Source organism: Physcomitrium patens, chromosome 23 (assembly GCF_059467195.1).
Source record: "Physcomitrium patens ecotype Gransden chromosome 23, ASM5946719v1, whole genome shotgun sequence".
Lineage (NCBI taxonomy): Eukaryota > Viridiplantae > Streptophyta > Bryopsida > Funariales > Funariaceae > Physcomitrium > Physcomitrium patens.
Window position 1 is genome coordinate 5,352,246 of NC_143432.1, and position 23,921 is coordinate 5,376,166.

Consider the following 23,921-nt stretch of genomic DNA (forward strand, 5'->3'; position numbering starts at 1 on the left):
CATATATTAGCTTAACAAATACATAACATAAATATCAAATAATAATGTCTTAATTACAAATGTGAGGTGATCATGCCCAACTCAATCAATGATATAACATCCAAGAAATAGAATATTCTTGGATGATTTGTTTTTTTTGATATACATAGAATATATTTAATGGTAAGATTAGTTTGTGTTTATAAGAAAGATGTATTTAAAAAGGATAGACAAAAAAGCTATAAATTTTCTATTCATAATTAAAAATATTATTGTGACTAGTTCATCTCATGTATAATCTTAATGATTTTTGAAATTTTATTATTCTAAAAATATTTTATCTCTTTTCTAACTTCTATAATTTTTTTAGTCATATATGATTTATTCTAATTAAAAATAATTTAGAGGATTTTTTGTATTTTTAACAAGTTGAAGATTTTTATCAATTGATTTTAAGTTGTAAAGCCACATTAAATTATTAAAATATCTTCACACTTCTAAAAACTAATTTTTCTTCTTATAAATAGTTGAAATTGAGTTGTTTGCATATTTATAGCAATAATTCTAAGAGAATATCAAATCAAATCATATTTTTTTTTTTAATTGATTCATTATCAATAAGATGCAATTTTTACATCCATTAGATCCATTTTTTTTTGCTTTCAAATCTACTTTGCTCTAATCTAATCTTAGATCTATTTTTCTTTGCTCTCAAATCTATTGTATCTACTTTTAAATATATTTTTCTTAACTTTGGTAATAAGTAAGACTTTGCTACCCTATCTACCACTACTCTCTTCTACTCTTACACTACTTAGAGCTTTGCTACCATACTTGCTATGAATAGCAGCCATTTGTCTTAATGTCAATATAGAACTTAAGAACTTTGAGGAAGGTAACCATTCAAGAGAGAAAGCTATGATTTGCACCAATGTTAAAGAGGATTATGATTGATTTGTTGAAGAAAGTAAGAAATAGTCTAGCACAACCATCAATATAAAACATGAGACAAGTTTAAATTAAATAATTTTTTGTGTAGATCAAAACTAAACAACTTGTGTAGATTAAAAAAATCAACTTGTTGCATAGAATAGATTGAAATTGAATTGTCATGTAGATCAAAATTAAATAAATTTCTTTGTAGATTAGAACTAAATTATTAGATTCTTCAATGTTCATGTCATACTCTCTTTGTTGCCTTTTGTTTAATATTATTGCCACTATTGTGATCTAATCCAAGTTTTTAGGCTATAAGTAACACTATTGGATACTAATGTTGCTTAAGTGGATTGAACATTGGAACTTGGAGTGTAAAATAATAATTTCCTTGCTTCTTTTTTTGATGCATGTTTATTTTGTACTTTACTATTTTTTAAATTCATTGCATTCCAAATTCTAATTTGGTTCTTGTTTAATTTTATAAATATTTTTAATTGCCAATTGATCATCTACATTAGATTGATGTTATTTAATTAAATTAGCTATATTATTTTAATACTTATTATCTTGACTAATTATCATACAAAGCTTTGATATTATATATATATATATATATATATATATATATATATATTTTATTATAGGTGATTTTTTTTATATTTTCAAGTAGTTTTTGAGTTTTTTAATTAATCTAAAATCCAATTGTTACCTTACAATGTTTTAATCAATTTAAAATTTGGTATAGTACATTGTAATTTTGATTGTAATTTTGATTGTGTGCTCCATACTCTTAATTTGAGTTGCTTTACAAGAACAAAGATTGTGTCACGGACATACATATTTACTCAAATTAAAAGAGTTAGATGGAAGTAATAAAAAATAAGTAAATTTGATAATATCTTGTGGAATAGCTTCTTAGACATTTCATAGATGTGAATTTGAATTAATACATCTTTGAAGGTGATTGGTCAATTGAAAACTTGACCAACAAGTTGGCTACATGTTGCACATGTTCGTAACTTATGATACAAGTTGGCTATGTGGTATATATGTAGGAAACATATCTTGCAAGCTAGACATGTGTTAAATATGGTATAAAATGTCACCACATAGCTTCTAGTTAGATAGTTTATTTGGAAGCAAGAATTAAGCCTTTTTCACTCTTATTAACGTTTTTTTTGTTCTTAGAATTGTTTCAAGAATTTTTAGTCTTCTTATCTTTTGCAATAGCTATTCTACTCTTAATATTATATCATTTTTAAATGATTATTTATTCTTTTCTAGTAACACACGAGTGAATTGATCCTTTGATTTTTTGTGATTTATGTCCTTGAAATATTATTGATAAGAATATAATATATTATTTTTATACAATTACAAAAATCAGATTAAAATTAGAAAATTTAAAATTCTAGTCTTACAAGTATTGGATTCCAACTAAAAAATTATAAGATCTAGTCTAATAATATTAGTTAGCAATCTTATGAATTATTGGAGTAGCTTATTATAGCAATTAATCACTTTGCAAATATATAAGGGAATGCACTCATAAAGAGATGCTCAAATGGTACTATACCAACTAAAATATCATTGTAGTAGATGATATGATTGTCAAAATAGACCTAATAAAAATGACATGCTTTTGAAATACAACTGCATACTTAATTAATTATCTATTTGAGTTCTAATAAAAATTATTGAAGATTAATAATTGATGGCATATTTTAATTTACAATAGAAAATTTAATCATATGTAAAAAAATATTATTGCTAATATAATTGATTGCTAGCATCAAGCTATTAAGCTTATATTTTTTGTATACATGCTCAATGCATGAATATCTCTACAAAATAGATTGACTATCTTGCAAATAGAAAATACCAGTTTGCAAACAATTACTTATACAATCTATAACAAACAAGTGTGTCCTTGTAAACCTAAATTGTATAATCATTTTTTTTTTTTTTTTTCTCACACGTATCTTCTACAAAGATAGATATTTTTTTAATTGTTGATACAATATTTTTAATAAGATAGTACATCTATTTTAAAGACACCAATGTTGTATCAAGTCAGTAGAAAAATATATGTATAGTCTTATAATTGATTATATAGAAAAGATAAACAAATTTAAGATGTAAGTGGTTTACATTGTTGGCATAAGAAGCTTCAAAATAATAATTATTATTGCAGTAGTTTTTTTGTGTAAGAAAAGAAAATCATATATTACATAAGCTTTAGAACACTTAGCTAAGATTTTTTCTTGCTAGAAAATAATAACAATAAGAACCAATTGCAAGCTTGATTTGATCCATATTCTTATAAGATTTTTTTCTAGCTTGCAACGTTTGCTTTATCTTTGATATATCAATAAAAATGTGCTAAAAATTTATAAAAAAATACTTTGGTACCAAAGAAGATTGGAAGATACTCTAACAAATTTGACAAAGTGTTATCCACTCTAGCACTATATAATTGTTTTAAATATATTTGAGCAATTTGAAATGTAAGTATTAGGTTGTGCCAACATTTCTTAATGACATTCATAACACTTGGATAAAAGATCATAAGGAACATTTTATTGTTGCATAGACAAACAGATATTTTTTACTTTGGAAATGTAAGTTCATTGCATATAGAAAAAACTCATTCTATATTGATGAGTTAATTACAAAGTTTAATCCAAGTTTTTCTTTAGATTCAAGTTAATTTATTACAAGCATTTGTAAATTGGGCCAATAAAAATACAACTCAAGTTGCAAAGAAGTACATATAAGTTTATTATAAACATAATTGGCTATTCTATAAGAATATGATTTAGAAGGTCTTTGCATTTGTACTTAAGGAAGTATACAAATAATTTTTTAGGGTGGGTAAAACAGATAGTCCATGTTTTAGGATCTTTACTCAAAGAATGGTATTTTCTTATGTGCACATAATCAAGGCAAAGAATTGGATAAATTTATTCTTAGAAATAGCTAATTTATATCTACTTTAAGATATCATAAAAACTATATGGTTGTTGAAATGTGATGCCATTTTGTAGAAAATAAGATGAGTAAGGTAAAGATTTCTATATAGAAATCATTTTGCAAGATGCTCAAGAAGTTTATACAATGGCATTATAGATACTATAACCCCTTATTGGTGCTGCAAACAATATGTACAACATATTGGTGCCTCATCAATAAGATGATGTCCAAATTTGCTTAATTAAATTAATAAAAATGTCACTTATGCTAAAAAAAAACAAATCTTCTATTATAAAGAAGCAAGAACTAATGAAGAAGGGCCTTAGAGCAACAATGGCCGAGCCAAGTTATTATTTGATTTGCTTCAAATCAAAACAATAAAAGCTTCATCACTAATCTCTAATAATATTAGATCTTACTAATCTAAGAAATATAAGATGTATCAATTGTAAAGACATAATCCTCAAACATGAACTTAATGTTCAATATATACTATATAATAGATTTAGGAGCATAGTAGATCTAAGAGCGAAATAGAGTAGATTTTGTAGAGTTAGATATTATATTTTATTAATGATGGATTAATTCAATAAATATATGAGTTGATTTAATATTTATTTAATTCTATTTTTTTCTTGAGCTATTAGTATATTATCTAAGTTAAAGAAAAAAAGAAGAAAGTTATTTTATTAAAATATATAACTTCTACAAGAACTTATATAAATTTTTATTATATCTTGATATATATCTCATAAGAAATATCAAGTAATTCAATTGGCTTCTAATTACCAAAACTTATTCTATTCTATCTTATGTCAAGAAGTACAATATTTTGTTTGACCAAATTTTATATACATTAGATGTTTATATATATATATATATATATATATATATATATATATATATATATATATATATTAGATGTTATTAATAATAGTTAAATTATCCTTCTTTAGTAATTTTTTAATAATTTTATTAAAGAATACTTCATCTAGCCTTTGTATTCTTTTTATTGTCATTTGTTTGAAAACTAAATAAAATTCTTCAAAATATAATAGTTGGATTTACAAGACATTTATTTGTTAGTCAAAAAAAAAATTATTTTTTTAATATATCTTCAATGTTCTTTTGACGTTCCAATGTTGTAATTGGACTAAAACATATTTTTATTACAATTATTACAAGTTTGTTTAAACTTATATTTATTATTTATCTTATTTTTTTACTATGGTTTAGTTTCAAACTATGTAAGTGAGGCTTTTTTCTTTTATTTTTGAAAAATACCTTTTTAGCACTTATTTTTTTAGTTTTTTATTTTATTTTTATTCAAATAATTTTAAATTTTTCTATCTGATTTTAAAACTTTGTTAATTGATATTAAATTTTTTTAAACTATTATCAAGCCTTTAAATTGTGTAGATTAATATAAAAGATATAATGAGTTTATTCTAATATATCTTTGATTTTAATATCATCTTGTCTTTTAAAAAGTTAGGTCTTTATAATTTGAAGTTTTATACAATTTGATAGATTGTCTTAATCTATGTTAAAAATTTATATTATATTGTCCCTTAGCCTAAGTGTAATGGACTTGCTTAATAATTCTTTGATTTCTAAAATAAAAAGAATATAGCTTGTTAGAAGATTTATAAGATAAAAATCTATAGAGTTGAATTAAAAATTCTATTAATACATGATTTGATAGACTCACATCTCTTCTTTTATAATATAATAAAATATTATTTTGAAAAGATGTTGTATTTTGAAGAAATATTAGTACATCAAATAATTACTTTGATGTATAAATTATATTGATTTAGGCCAAATATTATAATTTGTACTTTATTTGTAATTACTAGCTTGTATTGTCTTATTATCAAATTTACTTTGTGTTTTCTCATAATGACTTAATTCCTAAATCCTAGATGTAACAATTTCTCATTTGATAATTTTTGGCCAAATAGAATTTGTATTGAATTAAAAAATAATTATAATTAATTAATATTAAATTTTATTTTTGGATTACTGGATTAATTACAAACATTATTAATTCCTACATATTTCAAAATTAAACTACCATGCAAAATTATAATTCTAAAATCTTATTATTTTTTTGAACCTTGCTTAGGATTCTTATTTTGTACCAATTATCAAATGCAAAAAAAAATTATGAAACTTCTCTTAACAATCTTTTAGAATTATCAATGCATGTATTTTGAGTAATTCCATATCACATAGAGAATTTATGCTCTATATAGCTTTAGAATCAAAATTTGAAAAGTCAAAATACCACAAGATGTTTATAAGGTAAAAATATTAAAAAAAAATCATAACTATTCTTTAAAACAATAATTTCAAGTAGAAGTAATCTCAAATAATATTCTTATTTATTGACATTAGTCCTTCAATGAGTTTTTGTGATTTTTTCAACCATGTGCCAAAGTATTTGTAGAGGAAGAAAGAAAAGAGATAGAGCAACAAACAAAGAGAGGGAGGTTGTAGAAGAGAGAGTATTTTCTCTCAATAAAGTGTAAAATAGCTACATGTTTTGGTAAATATGTTGTTTTTGTTTTAATTATTGTTGAATTAACAACTATTTTACCTGAATTTTACTTTTTTAATTAAAAAAACTTACGAACATTTCCAATTGATGTTAAGAAATTGAATATTTTTGCCAGTCCATCTGAAAAATATATCTAAGTGATTATAGAGAAAATTAGTTAGGTGAATAATATACTATAAGTTCTATCATTTGAAGTCTTACTTATGGATATCATGGCTTGTCATATATATGGTTGAAGTATGCATGATGTACATCAATAACTTAGTTTTTGATTTTTTAATTGATACAATTTTTTCAATAATTTTTCACTATCTAGTACAAAAATATATTTATATACTCAATTAACAAGGTATACAAATATTGTAAGGACATTTGATTTTATGTATATAAATGAAGATAGTTATAAAAAGAATGAGGCTAAAGCTATAGGATATTCCAAACATGAGAAGAAAATGCTATTCAAATTCAAAAATCAAGGTTGAACTTGAATTATTGTCAAATCTACCAAGTATCATATAAATGATGTAATAAGAAAAGACAATAAATGTTATAAAGGTTGTATAATTAATATATTCATTTTTACATTTTTTTTGCATATTTTTTTTCCAATTATTAGTCCTATGCATCTAAAAGAAAGAAAGGATGGTAACATCTTTCTTTCTTTTAGATGCATAGGACTAATAATTGGAAAAAAAGATGTTACTAGCCACAACTAGCAAAACATATAATTTACTCTCTTAAAAAATGATTAAACTACTTTTGCCAAGTAGATAGTAACAATGTTCAAACTTTACTTTTGATTTGATAAACATGTTGGAATTTTGTTGTAGAGATAATAATTTGTGATTGCATTTTGTTGTAGCAACAATAGTCACAATGGCTTGGATATGATTTTGTAAGATATTTAATTATATCATTAAAAAATAATTTTAAATTCTACATCTAAGATTCAAATTGTATCCAACATACACACATATGTTAAGCATAATTAGTTGTTAAAAACATATCATTATTTTATAAAAGTCAAAATATTAAAATCTTTAAACAAAAGTTAACACAATTATTTCTTTCAAAAAAATCATATATTGTATGTATTATCTAAAACTCAAGAAGAGTAACTGCATTTTACATTTTCTTATTCTAATTGCATTTCATTTAAAAATACATTTTTGTAAAACCACCTTCTAATTGTCAATGTTATCATACACGTACCAAAGAAAATGTGTGCTTCGATACTAGATTACATAACAATAGTTGTATTGGAAGTGAAAGGTGCCATACCTCCAAAGCACTCAGATTTAATTTGCACCACAATTTTCACAACGAAGATCCCATCCCAGACTAATCACTCACAAACTGAAAAAATACATCCACCACTCGAACAAGTGACAAAGCAACACTTCTAGCAGTTTAAATCCTTTCAATCATTAGCAGCTTTAAATATGGCAGTTTCTGAAAGGAAGGCATATTTAGCGTGCATTTCGAGGTTGTAGGCATTATGCTTGTGGGGAAACCTTACACACATAATTAGATCAAGCTACAAAAATGATATTTAAGAGGTTGGTGTTATCAAGGTTGTGACCTTCGCTATTCAGAGTGATCGCTAGAAAATCAGTGGTTATTCGACAGTAATCTGGCAATGGTAAAGAAACTGACGAAGGCCACATTTCGTTGCTTCTCAAGCAGATACAGGTGAGTCGCAGGAAAGAATCTGCTGTTACACAAAGCACGAAGTCACAGGAATCCCAGATGTTGTGCACGAGGCAGAAATCGATTGAACAGCCCTGCGATTAAAAAACCGCTCAAAAGCACGAAAAAGTTCTAGCCCTGAGCGCCAGTAGACAATTTTATGCACAACTTGAAGCATTAAACTTGACACAGTTTCTAACTGTACTCTCTCCTAACGGTGGTCGAATCAGAAAAGCTTGCTTGCTTCTTCAAACAATGTTAAACTATAGCAAATCTATATATGGATTTGAATCCAAAGTGAGGCGACAAATTGAGAAATTAAACCTGTGTTTCTGAGCACACTTGCAGAAAATGCTACAAATACAAAGCGCCTGCAACCCCCACAGCAGGCCCTAGCAGAGTTGTGGGCAATAGGACATTAGCAAACGCTCCAAGCGGGCCACCCAGGATGGGAATCTTCTTCACTGCACCCTTTGCCATGTGAACTGCAAAAATGCCACCGATCATAAACAAACCGAGACGCTTGCCCCGGTCGAGGGCCACCCGTTTCAGTGTCTCCCTAGCAAAGCTTTCAAACTGTTGAGCTGTGAGGAGCGGTTGGAGGGTGAGAGAAGGATTGCTTCTCATCGAGCCCTGTATATCCTCCTGAGTGATTGGTCGTAACACCAGCTTTCCACATTTAGCATCGAGGTCATCGCAGAGCCTCTGCGGGAGAAAGAGAACGTGCATTAGAGACCCAGTATCTAAGTCTTTCAACTTTCAAACGACATCAGTGCGAGGTCAAATTAAAAACTGAAATCGACGTGGCAGAATCTCTTCGTCAAATAATGATACTCAGCCATGGACAGTGTTCTTTTCATTCATGGAACAGACAAGATTGTGGAACACTAAAAGAGATGGCTCGATCTCTCTCTCTCTGAAAGCCTCAGTGACTTGAAAACTAGAAGGGTGAAGATGTGCATTAGAACATCAAGGTCCACAAGATAAAAGAGATCGAACCAGCCAATAAGATCCTTCCTCGAAAACCCTCATGGAAAAACCTACTCTTCATCGACTAAACTAGGTGGATTCTACAGATGCGGAACTGATGCAAAGTTATTAAACCTGTGTTGAAATTCTGCGTATTTCTAAGACAACGCATGGGCCGTCGTTATAAATACCTCAAATAATTTTTCATCTAAACCCTGACCACCAACGGAATGGTTAAATACTTCCCTTGCCAATTACACCCCAAATATTTACAATTCCCACGATGCAGCTAGGTTTGAGGTGTCTTAGCAGCAAGCGATTGCGTTATTTGCTAAATACAACTCAATACATGAAGCGGACGGCAACTTCTTTCGACTTATCGAAAGCGTGAAAGTCGGTTAACATTCAAAGAGCAACACAATGACGGTGAAGTAGGCTATACATATACTCTACCAGCAATATTTTGAAATGAAATTTGCTTCATGATTATGTTCTACTCGGCAAGAATCTTTATGAGTCAACTCATTCCAAAACCCATGGCTGGATAACCACTCCACCTGTAATCAATCCCGAGAGAACACTGCCAGAAAATGCAATGAGAGCTAAGAATTCGGCGTTGATAAGCATTATTGGAAAAACTCACAGCACCTGCACGAAGAACTGCAAGGCTGGAAGTAGCTGGTTCACAGGCAGCTCCTTGGCGGGCCGTGGCATCTGGAATTGTTCGAAGGCAGCGCGCACCGCTGATTTGAAGCGATGGGACTCGTCTAACAGACGGTCCACGCTCTCGCCAACATTGTGGGTGAGCTCAGAAATCTTCTGCTGCGTTGTACTGACGGACGCTGCTCCACCCTCACCCCGAGATTCTGTCGTCTGGGGCAACTGCGCTTGCGGAATCGCGATGCTTAGGGGACCGCTTTCTGCCGGGGTCGCCATGGCCTCTTGCCGCGAACGCTCTCTTAGCTTACGTGACTATTTTCACCGCATTTCTGTACACGCTATACATCGCACAAACCTCAAATCATAAACCATAAAACCTTGAACCCCTATTTCCTACAAAACTCGCGAAAGTGAAAAACCTATGCCTCTCCGATTTATCCAATAAGCTTTATTGCACGAGAGGCTAACCAGCTAAGCTTCAAAGGTTGCCATCAATGGATCGGGCATTGCAATTCAGAGGCTTTAACAAACAAGGGGCAACAACAGTCCACCGCGCAACGAACTCACCACCCAGCAACTCCCGGAAACAATCCACCGCCTTCGTAAGCTCCACACTCAGAATCCGAGTCAAACCAGCGAAACCCAAAAGTTGATTCACGAAACTGGGTTGCGTCGGACCACGGTCCAGGCCAGAGTTCATGGAAGTGCCCTTGCGACGATGGTGCCGTGCAAGTGGAGATTCAAGCAGCAAGCAAGCAAAGCAACGCTAGCAGACCTCGCTTCGATCCGCAATTCATTTCTTTGCGGTTATGGGATGGGTGGTCCTATGGGCGTGGGCCCACTTGACTCATATAGCGGTGAGGAACCTTGGACCCCCGGTCATGGGTCACCAGATTGTTTGTTTCCTGAGAGTGACTGATTACTTTGTTCCAAAAAAAAGCAGACACCCGATTTTTTTTAATAAAAAGAAGTAAATTGTAGGCATAGAGCTAAAAAAAGAAAAAAAAGTTAATAATTTTATCGCAAGTTCTTTGTACCAATAGCATTGTCATTTTGGAGGAAATACCAGAATGGTCAGTAAAACAAGCCTATTGTTGTAACTGCTGTTGTAAAAAATTCCATCATCAAATAAACAAAAGAGACAATGTTGCATGTGGTGATGGCCAATCTACGATAGGGAGAGTTGACACATGGGAATAGACTGGAGATTCATCCCTTTGAAAATGTGACTCCTTCCCCCTTCTAGGTTCAAATTGGTGTGCGAGAGTGTCTTTAGAATTCTTTCAGTGTCTCATGTGCCTATTCTTGACAGCTACAAATGAAGCTTTCTTCAATTATTATTCTCCAACCCATCTCATTTTACTGCTCGTTATCATTGGCAACTTGGTCAGTGTTAGAATCAACGTCAAACTTTCGGCCCCAGTTTTGAATGTCAGCAGCTCAACGCAGCATCTGTGATTCGTGGGTATCCATTCTGAGAAGGGTAGAATAGACTACGAGGACGAGAGTTGCAGAAACAAGATTGACTGTTTCCATGCGTAATGTTTACGGTGGCCGAATCAGTACAGTGACACTCAGCGGAGCATATTGGAGTAGTAGCATCATGATTCCAAGAGAATGATAACTACGTGAATCTGGATAAAACATGGGCGGGCGTGCAACAATATCAGGCAAAGCCACACGGTGTGCACCACCTCCAACTCCTTGCATTTCATTCCAGACCGATGCTCGATGGTGCGAAAAAGGACACGACCTCTGATCCTACCTCTATATATTGTGGTTCGAGTTCAAGTAAGATAGCAGGAATTGCTAGTATCTTAAGGGGGACACAGGCAGAGGGTCATAAGCACAAATTTTGTGTGTGTATGTGTGTGTGTACACGAGTTTTACTCCACCTAATAAATGTAGAGCCTAATGCGACTAGTACGAGGTGAACTAAACAAGGGATTTATTAGTCTGTAGCTGTGATCTTGTGGTCCCTCAGCTCAGGCACGTTGAGGCGGATGGAGGGGCCCATGGTCGTGCAAATGTGAGCTGACTTCCAATACACACCCTTCGCTCCTGAGGGCCTGTTTGCGTCCACAGAGTTCTGCGACGTTGAAAGATGTAGAGGTAGCGATTAGAGAGATACCCATAGTGGAACAGTTTTTAGAAATAAGACAGATAATGGTTGTTACGAATTGCATTCTGCAGCCAACGAAAATACAAAGATAAAGGAAAAGATTCCTAAACCTGCGTAAACAAAGAATGCATGTAAGCGAAAGAATTGTTTTTGAGCAAAAGTGGAATAAGAGACACGTTGAGATGAGAATATTACCGCAACAGCCACTAGATTGAGCAAGAGATCTTCTGCTGAGAAATCGGACTTTCCAAACAATACGTGGACAATTCCAGTCTTGTCTGCTCGGTACTCTACCTTTCCAGCCTTGAATTCTCCAATTGCCTGCAAAAAGATTACAGCTATATTTCAGATGTCTTTATATTGAACACGAAATTGGGCAGCTTAACAACTACATTACCGACGTAATGTATTAGCGTGTCATAAAAAATAATGAGCTCCAAACAAAGAAAGAACATCACACACACCCCAAAGAGAAAATTGCAAATAAACAAACCCCTAATTTCAATGATCAAAGCAAGCTAGGTTCTACATACATGAAGGGGTTCAGATGCGTACAGAGGTAACGTCAACGGTAACAGTTCCAGCCTTTGGGTTAGGCATCAGACCCCTTGGACCTAGAAGTCTTCCAAGCCTTGCAACCTGTCATACACAGCGATACTTAAGGATCAAACAATAATAAAGAGACTAGATGATAGTTCCCTTTACGTCGTTCTGCGTAGAACAACGCGAATATTATAATTTTCCAGGACGCGCAAAAGAAACTTGCGCACTTCCTACATTTATGCAGAAAATGTGAAGAAAAGAAAGAGATAAACCTTAGGCATCATGTCTGGAGTAGCAATGAGCTTGTCGAAGTCCATCATACCACGGGCGATCTCGTCAATTAAATCGTCAGCTCCTACAAAATCAGCACCAGCATTTTTTGCCTCCTGTTGCTTCTCACCTGCCATGATAAAGACATAGGAGACCACTTTCAACCAGGTGAAGTTCGAGGGCAGGGATTAATTCTATAGCAGAATTGGCTGTTGGTACTGACAGTACCGGTATTTAAGGCACACTATTTCCATATAAATCACATGCTGTGATTTAGGCCTAACTAGAAATTAATGAAAAACCTGTACTACTGTGAAACGGTAATAAAATAGAATGCAGAATATATAGCGTGCTTAATACTTCAAGACAATGCAACTATGGGAATTCTGGTAGTTAAATCAATACTGATACCAGTCAGTAAGTTGAGACAAGCACTCACCCTGGGTAAGAACGGCAACTCTAATAGTTTGTCCTGTTCCTTTCGGCAAAGATACCTGCGACATCATGCAACTCAAATTCAGTATCATTATAAATGATATTGCCTATTAAAAAAACTAGTGCTGAACGGGATACTAAAACCCAACTATGCTTCGATCAGCACACAAATACAATTTAAAAGTAGAAAAGATACCTACTGAAAAGACTGGCCTCAACATTCTCGCAAGGCAAGTACGTCCAGTAACTTACTGTAGCACGCAACTGCTGATCTGTGTACTTAGGGTCGATGTTCAGGCGGAAATGGGCCTCTACAGTTTCGACGAATTTGAGACTGGCTGTGTCCTTCAGCAGCCGGACTGCAGTGTCGGGATCATACTCCTTTTTCTTTTCCCTTAGCTTCTGAATCTCCAGATACCTCTTTGACCTTGTCTGTCACAAATTGAACGTGATTTCAGAAGGCCATAAAATGAATTACACTTATTTGAAGTGCTTTCATGCTAAAGAATAATTCGTTTTATGCCTTTATTTCAAATTTCCAAGGTTAGTGGCAAACCTCCACGTTCATGGAATAGGTCCACAATCATTCATGCTGAACTTGAAATTCCGATACCTGAATATTTTTCCATGTGGTCCAAGTGCTTCGACCAATTGATTTCTCAAAGTACTATCAAATCAAGTATAAAGTCCTAACCGAATCAAACTCATAGGCAACCCCGTTACTTCAGACCCGGATTACAGCAGCAGAAAGTGAGTTTAAACTCACACTTGTATTCAACTCTTCACCCCAAAATCTGAGAACTCAGAGAAGAGGAAGGTCAAAATCCTCGCAAACTCTGTGGAATTCTCGGTTGTAATTATTCCGACATAAGCCCACAGCAAAATGGCTAATAAAAACCGAATGAGTAAGTTAACTCACTCTGTCGCTCTTCAAGATCAAAGCCCTCTTTCCAGTCTTCGGTTTAACAGTCTTCACGGGCGCCTCCTCGGCAGATCCCTCCTCCTCATCAGTGCCCAAAACCTCCGACTCGAAAAGCTCCGCAACAGCACAGACACGAACCCTGACCCCCAACTCCTTCTTCAAACTCCTCCACGTGCTGGCGCCCCCCACCTGCACTCCTCCAGCCCTCAGCCCGTTCCAGTTCCCTCGGAAGCTAACTGACGAGTTTAGCGACGCAGGCTTGCGGGCAGCTGCTGAGGCTGACGTCGAGATGTTCAACGAGGACAGCGCGGGCGCCAAGTCCAGCAGCATGGACGCTGCAGAGGTGGTCATTATGCACCTGCTTGGAGAAAAGACCCAATTCAGAAAATGCGCAAATCCTTGAGATTTCGGTAAAGATTGTGCGAAATTCCAAAAGTCCTCAATTGAGAAACGCACGAGGGCAATCCAGATTTCGAGAGACGCCTCGCACAGATGAACAGCACGAGGGAGAGAGATAGTTCGTGGCTGGAAAACAGATAGACTAGGAGCGGAACAGAAAAGGCTCCGTATTTCTCCCGTAAAACAAGAGTATAATTATATTACTTTTAAAAAGGATAGATGACCTCCCAGAGGTTGTATCCTTATCTTGCTCCCCGCAGCATGGATTGAATGAAGATATGTCCCATTGCATTGCGTTGCGTTGCGTTGCGTTGCGTGGATGTGGATATTCAGTACCTTACTCCAGGAAGTCATTCCTTTCGGAAGTTAGCAGAATCGGAAATTTAGGGCCAGGAGCTTTGGTTTTCCACAACAGTGGGTTTCTCAAAAATTCCTTGTCGCTTACAGCTCTAGAAGAAAGATGAAGGGATATTTCTGAATGTAGAAATATATTTTTAACCTAACAACAGGGTTTCTAAAGTGGCTACAGCCAAGCTGCCATGTGGCTGGAACTCCGGGGGTTCGAGAAGAATATTGCTTGCAGCTTCTCGTCACATGTACGGACTGTTAGGAACGATTCGCGAGATGAACAGCTGTGGAGAATAGGACTTCGATCTAAACTCACTGTAGACAGTCACCTTCCTAAAAAAATCTAGAATGTGCAAGATGATATATGTTTTGTATGCTTACTTTGACCTGTGCAAATCCATGGCATCATTTTAGGTGAAGATGGGCGAGGTGTAGGGAGAACGTAGAATGATGCTTCTGATTTCGGATGCACTATAGGATTGCGTTAAGCTTATCCTGAGGCCAAGTTAATACTTTGGTGAATAATGACTATTTGGGGGAAAATAGAAATGAGCAAACAGGCATGCTGCTGTTACTTGGCTAACAGGACTCCCTTTTACAAAACTCATTGTCAGATGCACATCGAATAAATGCAAAGGAAATCAAAATGAAGTAACTCAGTGTACAGGTTTAGTGCGAGTCGCACAGAACCGACCTCAATGCAATCGCTAAAAGAATGAATGTATTTGCGACCTGTCCTATGCCCCTGTCTGCATACCTTTTCAAGCAGTTCGTGACTGTCTTTTTATCCTCCTGTCATGTACCAAATCACCTAATCGACCACTATCCAATTACTTTGCAGAAATAAAAACATCCTACCACTAACGTGCCTAAAAGTCAAAAAAATCAAAAACAAAATAAAAAAAGGAAATGAATCCTATTTCTACTTTCCTCGGCCACGGGGTCTACCCCTGCCTCGCCCTTTAGCGGCAGGAGAGGGACCCTTCGCCGATGCCTCAACGTGTCCATTCTTCGCTGATGGAGGTCTACCACGGCCACGACCCCGTCCCGCAGCTTTGCCACGAGCTGTAATAAAGAACTCGTATGTCGTAAGACTTCGTGATGAGAAAATGAAAGGTAAAAATACGTTTTCTAGTTCACAAAAAAATTGCATAAGATGTAGACTATTGAGCAAATTTAGCAGCACCTTCTAAGCACAGTATCCAGACACACAAATAAAGCGCAGAACTGGGATCGCCAGAAATTCTAACCAACCCAGTATTTCAAACAAAGTAAGTGGGCAACGATGATGGTTTTTATTCATCCAAAGATACAGGCCAACCCTTAAAAGCGCAGCAATAGAATGAAGACAAAGGTCAGCACCTTTAGGTTTGGGCTCATCATCACTCTCGTCATCCACGTCCTCATCATCCTCAGATTCAGATTCAATTTTTTTCTTAGCAGCCTTGCCGCGACCCTTCGCAGGTGCCTTCCGCTTCTTGTCGTTGGAGAGTGCCTCCTCGTCCTTGCTTTCAGGCACTGACAAAATCACGCTCGTAAGTGTACAGCAAAAATTTCAACGACCAAAACGCACTTCCTATCTTCGAAATCGATTAAGATTAAAACTGATGAGCTTCTTGGCAAATGCGCGGATAGGTGACATATATTCTGAAACTTAGGCAATACCTTGAGTGCTCTCTACTCCTTCAAATACATCAATCTGTGAGCACATTCAAAGGAAATCGACTGTGAGATAACAGTCAAACCAAGGAATCCATCAAGTGCCATTGTCAAGCAATGTGGATTTCTGCAGCCATTAAGCAGTAATTGTGGAGTAGAAACCATATCCGTCAAGTCTTCAATGGTGAATGTTACACAAAAGTTAAGAAAAAGAAAATTCCCAAAACCCCAAATTTCCTAGTTGTCACCTGCTCCAACTTGTCAACATTTTTCTCGCGATCAACAATAAATAGCGAATGGCCCAATCCACAAGCAACACTGCACAAACAAGCAAGTAGACAATCATAAATAATTATAGAAATAAAACACTCGAAGGTTCAAATGCTCATTATTTGAGAAGAATATCAATGATCCATATCCAATCAGGACCTGATAGTGTGGAAGCCCTCAAGCGCATCGATTTTCTTTGGATTAGCAGACGACCTGCAGAATAAATGAAAGCTTGTTAACATAGTTGTTCAAAACCATGTGAAGTTCTAATTGAATGACTCTACTTGATGAGAAATTACAAATACAAAACCCTATAAGATCATCTGAGATGAAGACAGAATATAGCAATTGAAAACGAAAAATAGAAGAATAAATCACTAAATATGAAGGCAACATACCCAGTCAAAGAAATGGCCATACGATCTATGCCAGTTAACATGCTATCAGTAAGACCAAGTCCATGAAACTCAAGAGAAAACTCACTTGGGGCCAGTCGGTCCATAACCGAGCTCTCCATACACGCCTGTACCCCAACTTATACAAGAATCCTCGGCTGCTGCTATACTGCTCGTATTTCCACAGTCCAAGCTCCTTATATTCCACCCACTTTGAGCCAGAGCAAACAACCAACAAACCAAACATTTAAGGAACTTCGAATATGATTTAAGAAAAAGCATAAGTGTCATCACCTAAACTCTACGTTTGGCAAACAAACGCATTCAAAAATGAATGTGACAAGATATTCAGGACTTTGAAAGTACCCCTGCAAGAAATTATTTTATAAACAGACATATATGAGCACATGCATAGAAAATTCAAAACGAAGAAAATCGTTACACAAAGAAGCAATAATCAGAGGTGACTAACCTGAGGTCCATGACAGGCTTGGGATACATCCAGTTATCTCCTGTTGTCTTGACACGACCCCACATGTACAACTGGCCGCCAGCTACACCCAATTAAAGAAGCAACAGTTAGCTAAAACGCAATAACGCAGCCGTCCACACTCTAGCCCTACATCCGACATACATAGTGTATATATATGTATATATATATATACATACATATATATATATATATGGAAAGGAACGAACAAACTCAACAACACCTACATATGTGCAAGAGAAGATAATAAACAGACAACAAGTTTAGTTAAAAATTAATCGGAAGTATATACCAGCTGTGGCCGCAGAATACGCGGAACCAGCTGCTATGACAGCTGTGGAAGGAAGCACGTTGCCACGCTGAAACGTCTCCACCAAGCGGGGTAAAAACTCATCTTTTTGCTCCTTGTGCCCCAATCTATTGAACGGTCTTTTGATTAGTATGGACTGGAACATAAAGTTACCTACAATCTTGCGAATTAAGCTTCTGGTAATAAGGCCATCAAGCATCTACATGCTCACAAGGACTTTAATATTGGTCGTGTCCAATTCTTAACTCGTTCTCCATAGTATACAGTGACAAACATAAAGCAAGCGAACTCTGGCTCGTATCGATAGTATCATAGATATTAAAACTAATTTATACAAAGTAAACCAGTTTCATTATAAACGAAACATTAGAAGTACAGGCAATAAATGCCGATCCAAGACAACTCCGTTCTGCTACACAACCTTTTTGAGAGACATATTCAGACCGATTCAAAATATTACCTTCCATGTCCTCCAAACCCCCACCTGCGTAGCCTCAAGAAACAGAAACCACCCGAACATGGCCAACCAAATTTTGATAAGCACAAAAAATGTTAGAAAATGGCCATTGAACATAAATGCGTAATAAAAGATATAAAATGATAGATAATATGATATATAATATGATCACGCACGCTTCTGTAGCAGTCAGAGCTAGAACCTAACAGAGCCGTAAGAAAAACTTATCAAACATACATGTAAAAATTGACTAACGGTATGCACAGTTATTCAGAAGGAACAGTGTCAAACAAACTTACGTGTAGACATAGCCATCTGAGTCCACCGCAACTGCAAGAAAATACCGTAAAACAGTGTTATATCAAAGACCCTCTGGTGTAGCCACTTTATACCCTCAACTTCTCCAGGAATATGTCCAGCAAATTTGGGTCAGGCACGTGCATATGCTCTAGGTCCTCCAACTCCCAAACAAAGTTATACAAGAACGATTACGCATGCAACGAAAGAAATCCTGAATCTCAAGCTTTCAAGTCTTTCCTACACGCAAGAATATTGGTGAGTTCCGTTTACACACAAGAAGAGAAAAGTTTTAAATGAGGCAAAAACAAACCAGAATGATTATTGCCACAAGCGACCTTTGTGATGCTCTTGGAGGCAATGGCTGCAATAGGACGAGGTCGAGGCTGTGCTTCATACACTAGCTTCACAGAAGCTTCTTTCGCATTATACTGAAACATCAAAGAGAAAAAAAGCACGTAAATGACGACATAGGAAGCTACCACACAATACCAACTCACCACAAAAATCTCCACTGTCAGTTTCACTTTACACATACAATCCACAAATGGTCACAAATCCGCTCGTGTTAAAACAGCGATATAGAATCATCGGAAACCTAGGATGATTCACAAAGTCTCCTCGTAATATCAATACATGAATTACGTGTTCGGCAATTGGAATAAATAATGACATGAAGGCAACATTTTACCTCGTTGTCAGTCCCATGCCCAAGTTGGCCATACTGTGGTAAGCCTGCCGATCTGTCGCCCATACAGACAAAAAAACTATTAACAAACGTGGCACATGCAGGTGTCGAAACTATCGCAAAGCTAGCAGTTAATAGGTAGCAAACCGACTCAGTCCACGGAAGTTATTTAAAAATACAAGCATAAACACGTTTCAATGCTTAAACTAAGTGAACCGCAGAATTCCGAGAATTGAAAAATTTTCATGCTATTTAACTTCCACCAAAGCATCGCAATCACAGTTAAAAGCATATGAATAAACTCCCTGAAACTCATAAAGGATACTAGAACTTACAAAATACTAGAGCCACTGGCAGACGACAGCCAAACGGTGAAGTCGGCACCACAAGAAACAGATGTAGCCTCTTGCACCAAACACTTGACGGGAGACTTTTCAAATTCTGCAAGGTAGCATTGAAACGCACCGTTTAAGACACAACAATGGAAAAAAAAAAAAAAAAAAAAAAAAAGGTAGATAAACCCCTGCACAAAAAATAACCAAGGCATCGTGAGTGTCAAATGAAGTGCAAGGTACGAGGTTAACCTTCTTTGCAGGAGCCGGATCCTAATTGACCATGCTTGTTGAAACCGAATCCTAGCGACTGTCCCTCAGCTGTTATAACTATTGTATGTGTCCGACCCAAAGCTGCTTTCACCACTTTATGCCTGATCCAAAGAGTACACATTAAGCGAATTTGGAATGACGTGAACGATTCACCGCACATGCAATATCTCACCATCTATTTCAAGAACTGGACAAGAAGAAAATAGATCCAAAGCAGTATCTAGAATAATCAACTGCGAAGTATCATTAACATAAATAATTAGATAAATAAACTAAAAATTACATCACTCTATCCGTGCACTCAGATGACAACGGATACTTAAAACGTCAAAAATTTGCAAGTTTTCCGCACCTGGCTAGTGACGCCACAATAGTCGGTGAGTTCCTTGTGAAAGTGTCTCCATGGCCTAGTTGTCCTTTCTGTTAGAAGATTGAGTCAAACGTGCATCAATCGAACGTTTTCATCTGGTCTAAATCAACGAATACGAGTGATACAAAGAGAACCTTGCCAAGATTGGGACTTCTAGTCACTTGGTTTCACCGTCTATTCTACGTTGGGCAGGACGATGTCCACCTACCAATATGAGAGCGTTGTAAGGTTCAAAACAGCCTCGCTAACTGTTACATAGTGACAATATCAAATTAAGAACATAAATTCTATGATGGTCCGACCTTGAACTTGTGTGTACACCAAACCCTCTTGATGAACATTTTCCCTTTTCAACTTCTAAATATTGCTACCTCAGTTTCTAAAAAAGAGGTCCACCCACACTGATCCATCATATGCTGTAAAACAATAACACATACCTCATTCCGACCCCACGTATATGTCCTACCCTCCGTATCAAGAGCTATGCAATGGCATGCGGCTGCACATACGCCAGCCAATTACCTCATATTAGATAATTGAATATTGCAATTAATTACACGACCTCAAGTTAAGAAGTTTCTTCAAAGATTAAATACCTGCACCAATAAACCATGCCGAGGTCTCCGCATATCCACTTAAAAGCCAAATTGTAGAAGAACACAACAAAACCCAAAAAAACTAAAACCCCGAAAAGAAAATACGCGGAAGACGCCCTAGGAAAGAGAACAACACTGCAAGGAGTACGCAGGAAGGAAAATAATAAATAAGCGACAAGGACGAGGAGCTTCAAGATGGAATTCAAAATTACACGAAATATGAAACTACAGACGTACCAAAAGGAATGACCGATTGAGAAATTTTGAATACTCGAAGCCGTTGCAATAAATTAAAAGTGGTCATCCCATTCAAACCACGCCATGAACCTTGACGATAATAGCAACAAAGAAAAGACAGAAGAACCACGAAAAAGCTGAGATCCGCTACGATGATAAAACCATATATATCAGGCTCGATACTACAGTTCGATCCTAGTCCCCCCCCCCAGTAACGCAGCGACAGCATTTATACTTTTGCAACAATACTGCACAGAGCTCGCGCGTAAAAGTTGGCCAATAATTTAAAAAAAACCAACAAGGGAGCAGACAAAGTGCTGCGAAACAGGATATCCAAATTAAATTTCCACTTCTCGCCCAGTGTCGTAAACCCCAGAAAGCTTCAAATGATGACAATCTCAACCGCGCGAACGAAAACTAACATCCTTTTCCCGCCAAGAAAAATTGAAAACCACCTCAAAAACCATCACCGTGCTCCAGCCACGGTCAACACCACCCGCCTAAACCCCGCACAAACTCTAGACCCATCGGGAAAACCAGAAAACTTGAGCGTGTAAGAAGGAAAACAAAATCCATATATATATAAGTTTTTATATATATATATATATATATATATATATATATATATATAAAAACTTAGGAAGAAGAAGACGAAAAAATTATAATGCACATGAAAAACTCAAACTCACGCACTCGAGCCTCCAGCAACGAACACGATCGGCACTCCCTGCAAGACGCTCAGCCGCGTGGGGCTCGGAAGCAACGTGCTGCCATCGCCCGTCTGCTTTTTCCCGATGGTCTCCCATGAGCTGCTCCCGCAGAAGAGAAGCTCCCCCGCGGGGCGACTGGGCTTCGCCTCCTCCTGGCTCTTCTTTCCCCCATCCGAGACCTGCGCCGCGGCGGCCTTCATGTTCTCACACGCAATCAATCGCTCAAGCGATGGAAACACGCACACACAACAATGCCCGACGACGGTGCCGCACACAATGAAACCCTGGGATGCGTGCTGCTGCGTGCTGTGTGCTGATGCTGCGAGCGAGTGATACACCAGCAGCACAAGGGGGCCCCGGGGGTCATGGCTTAGCGAACTCTCGCCTCGTTAGCACTTCGTCCGTCGTACTTCGCCCTGTCCGTCGGGATGACGCCGGAGTACCGACGAATCTCGACGATAAAGTCGAAGGGGCTCCGCCTTAAAGTAAAAAGTGAAACCGTGAGTGCGCATTTGAATGCGAAGGTGGGGCATTGAATGGCATGTTAGTTTGAGTGGGTGGGAGTCCGTTACGCCAAACTCATGGCCAACTTTTTTATTACCCAACTCCATGTAAGCTCATTATAAAAAAACCTTCAATTTTATTCAGGAGGTGGGGTTTTCCCATTCATAGGAAAGGTGGGAGTTGTCCCCAACTTAGCTTTGTAAGGTGTTCATGTTTCTTAATACAATGTTTAGAATTTTGTGTGCATGCGTGTGTAATTCTACTTGTTTAAATATTTATAGAGGGTTTACAGTGATATTTCGTTTTTTTTTTTTATGTGCTTTCATACCTGGCGGTTTAAATTGATCTAGCATATGTTTGTATAATTATGTATGTATTTATATATTGTTAGATTGGTCTTTTTTGGAAAGTTGAGGGCTTTAACCCTCAGTGCAAACTGTTAGAGGAAAAGGAAAAAGAAAATAAAGGTCAAAATATCAATTTGCACTTTTTCAATGTACAGTAAGCTTTTTCAAATACTCCACAAATCATATTGATGTATTATTTATGTCGATTGCAGGTATACAAAATAATTCATAATTTAAAACTTATGAAAATCAAATTTAAACACAAGTCTCTCTCTCTCTCTCTGTATGTATGTCTATATATATATATATATATATATGCATGCATTTTCATGAATTTGAGAATTATCACATCTTGAAGTGATGTGCGTTTTCATTATAAAGATAGTTTAGTTCATAATAAATGTGAGGATCATAACAATCAATGTTCAATTAACACTGTAAATATCTTCAGTTCTGAAACATATTAATTAGTTCAGTAAAGTACCATTTTTCTTTTTTCTTTTTTTATAACGTTCGTTAGAAATTGGAAATGGATGTACAAAAGTATATCTGAAAATACAGCTCTAAATATTGATGTTTAAAAAATGCAAAAAAAAAAAATTCTTAAACAAGAACATTTAGAAAAAATAAAAAATAAAAAAAAAAAATCTTAGGATATTAGAAACACAGCATTTCATACTGTCTTTTCGTTTCTTTTCTTTTCTTATCCATTAAAATGTAAAATGTAAAATTCTCATCATATGTATAGTCCAAGGAATTATTTGCATGTTTGTTTCTAAAATGCATCATTTTGATCGGGTTAAAGAATTAGGTGTGGAATATTGATTTGAATTTGACCTCAATTGTTATTTAGATTTATAAAAAAGTAAAAGTAAGCATTCTTAATATTTTTTTAGTATGACATTTCTGACTAAACAATTTTGTTTGCTTTGAACAAATTATTCACTTTTAATATATTCTTACGACAATTCTCAAACACTATAAATATATGTTTGGTTTAATTCAACCGTCGCACTCAGTGTTAGAAGAGCCTAAAAAAAGTGGAGTAGCTTCATTGGAAATGTCAGATGTCTAGATAGTTGGTTTTTTTAAGAGGACGTCATTTTATGTTTCAACTAGTTCATCTTATTTTTTCACGTACATATCATCAATAAAAAAAAATATCAGATCATTTA

General features: G+C 35.5%; 3 protein-coding genes across 3 annotated transcripts; all 3 read right to left on the bottom strand.

The window, feature by feature from the left end:
- Window positions 1–8,224: 8,224 nt before the first annotated feature.
- LOC112275566 (uncharacterized) lies at window positions 8,225–10,527 on the bottom strand. Its single transcript, XM_024506036.3, has 3 exons — window positions 10,340–10,527; window positions 9,761–10,110; window positions 8,225–8,848 (listed from the first exon to the last, which is right to left on the bottom strand). Exons 2-3 carry the CDS (start codon window positions 10,046–10,048, stop codon window positions 8,498–8,500), a joined length of 639 nt encoding a protein of 212 aa, XP_024361804.1. The 5' UTR covers window positions 10,049–10,110; window positions 10,340–10,527; the 3' UTR covers window positions 8,225–8,497.
- An 880-nt stretch (window positions 10,528–11,407) lies between these two features.
- Window positions 11,408–14,596, bottom strand: LOC112275565 (uncharacterized). Its single transcript, XM_024506034.3, has 7 exons — window positions 14,062–14,596; window positions 13,395–13,574; window positions 13,147–13,201; window positions 12,710–12,837; window positions 12,450–12,533; window positions 12,090–12,215; window positions 11,408–11,861 (listed from the first exon to the last, which is right to left on the bottom strand). Exons 1-7 carry the CDS (start codon window positions 14,413–14,415, stop codon window positions 11,724–11,726), a joined length of 1,065 nt encoding a protein of 354 aa, XP_024361802.1. The 5' UTR covers window positions 14,416–14,596; the 3' UTR covers window positions 11,408–11,723.
- An 841-nt stretch (window positions 14,597–15,437) lies between these two features.
- LOC112275564 (uncharacterized) lies at window positions 15,438–22,247 on the bottom strand. Its single transcript, XM_024506033.3, has 17 exons — window positions 21,879–22,247; window positions 20,790–20,851; window positions 20,335–20,402; window positions 19,962–20,083; window positions 19,713–19,818; window positions 19,381–19,432; window positions 19,003–19,120; window positions 18,692–18,722; window positions 18,396–18,419; window positions 17,918–18,042; window positions 17,608–17,689; window positions 17,224–17,346; window positions 16,900–16,953; window positions 16,719–16,788; window positions 16,477–16,510; window positions 16,174–16,329; window positions 15,438–15,876 (listed from the first exon to the last, which is right to left on the bottom strand). Exons 1-17 carry the CDS (start codon window positions 22,093–22,095, stop codon window positions 15,734–15,736), a joined length of 1,587 nt encoding a protein of 528 aa, XP_024361801.1. The 5' UTR covers window positions 22,096–22,247; the 3' UTR covers window positions 15,438–15,733.
- Window positions 22,248–23,921: the final 1,674 nt, after the last annotated feature.

What these genes read in the sequence shown, in the direction of transcription:
- LOC112275566 (XM_024506036.3), bottom strand. Translation starts at nt 10,048, where the DNA reads ATGGCGACCCCGGCAGAAAGCGGTCCCCTAAGCATCGCGATTCCGCAA. An exon ending in CCTTGCAGTTCTTCGTGCAG is followed by an intron (nt 8,849 to 9,760) that starts GTGCTGTGAGTT and finishes TTTCTCCCGCAG; the next exon opens with AGGCTCTGCGATGACCTCGA.
- LOC112275565 (XM_024506034.3), bottom strand. Translation starts at nt 14,415, where the DNA reads ATGACCACCTCTGCAGCGTCCATGCTGCTGGACTTGGCGCCCGCGCTG. An exon ending in TGATCTTGAAGAGCGACAGA is followed by an intron (nt 13,575 to 14,061) that starts GTGAGTTAACTT and finishes AATTTGTGACAG; the next exon opens with ACAAGGTCAAAGAGGTATCT. An exon ending in TCAATCTAGTGGCTGTTGCG is followed by an intron (nt 11,862 to 12,089) that starts GTAATATTCTCA and finishes TCAACGTCGCAG; the next exon opens with AACTCTGTGGACGCAAACAG.
- LOC112275564 (XM_024506033.3), bottom strand. Translation starts at nt 22,095, where the DNA reads ATGAAGGCCGCCGCGGCGCAGGTCTCGGATGGGGGAAAGAAGAGCCAG. An exon ending in ATCCGGCTCCTGCAAAGAAG is followed by an intron (nt 19,819 to 19,961) that starts GTTAACCTCGTA and finishes GCTACCTTGCAG; the next exon opens with AATTTGAAAAGTCTCCCGTC. An exon ending in TCAGATGGCTATGTCTACAC is followed by an intron (nt 18,420 to 18,691) that starts GTAAGTTTGTTT and finishes GAGGCTACGCAG; the next exon opens with GTGGGGGTTTGGAGGACATG.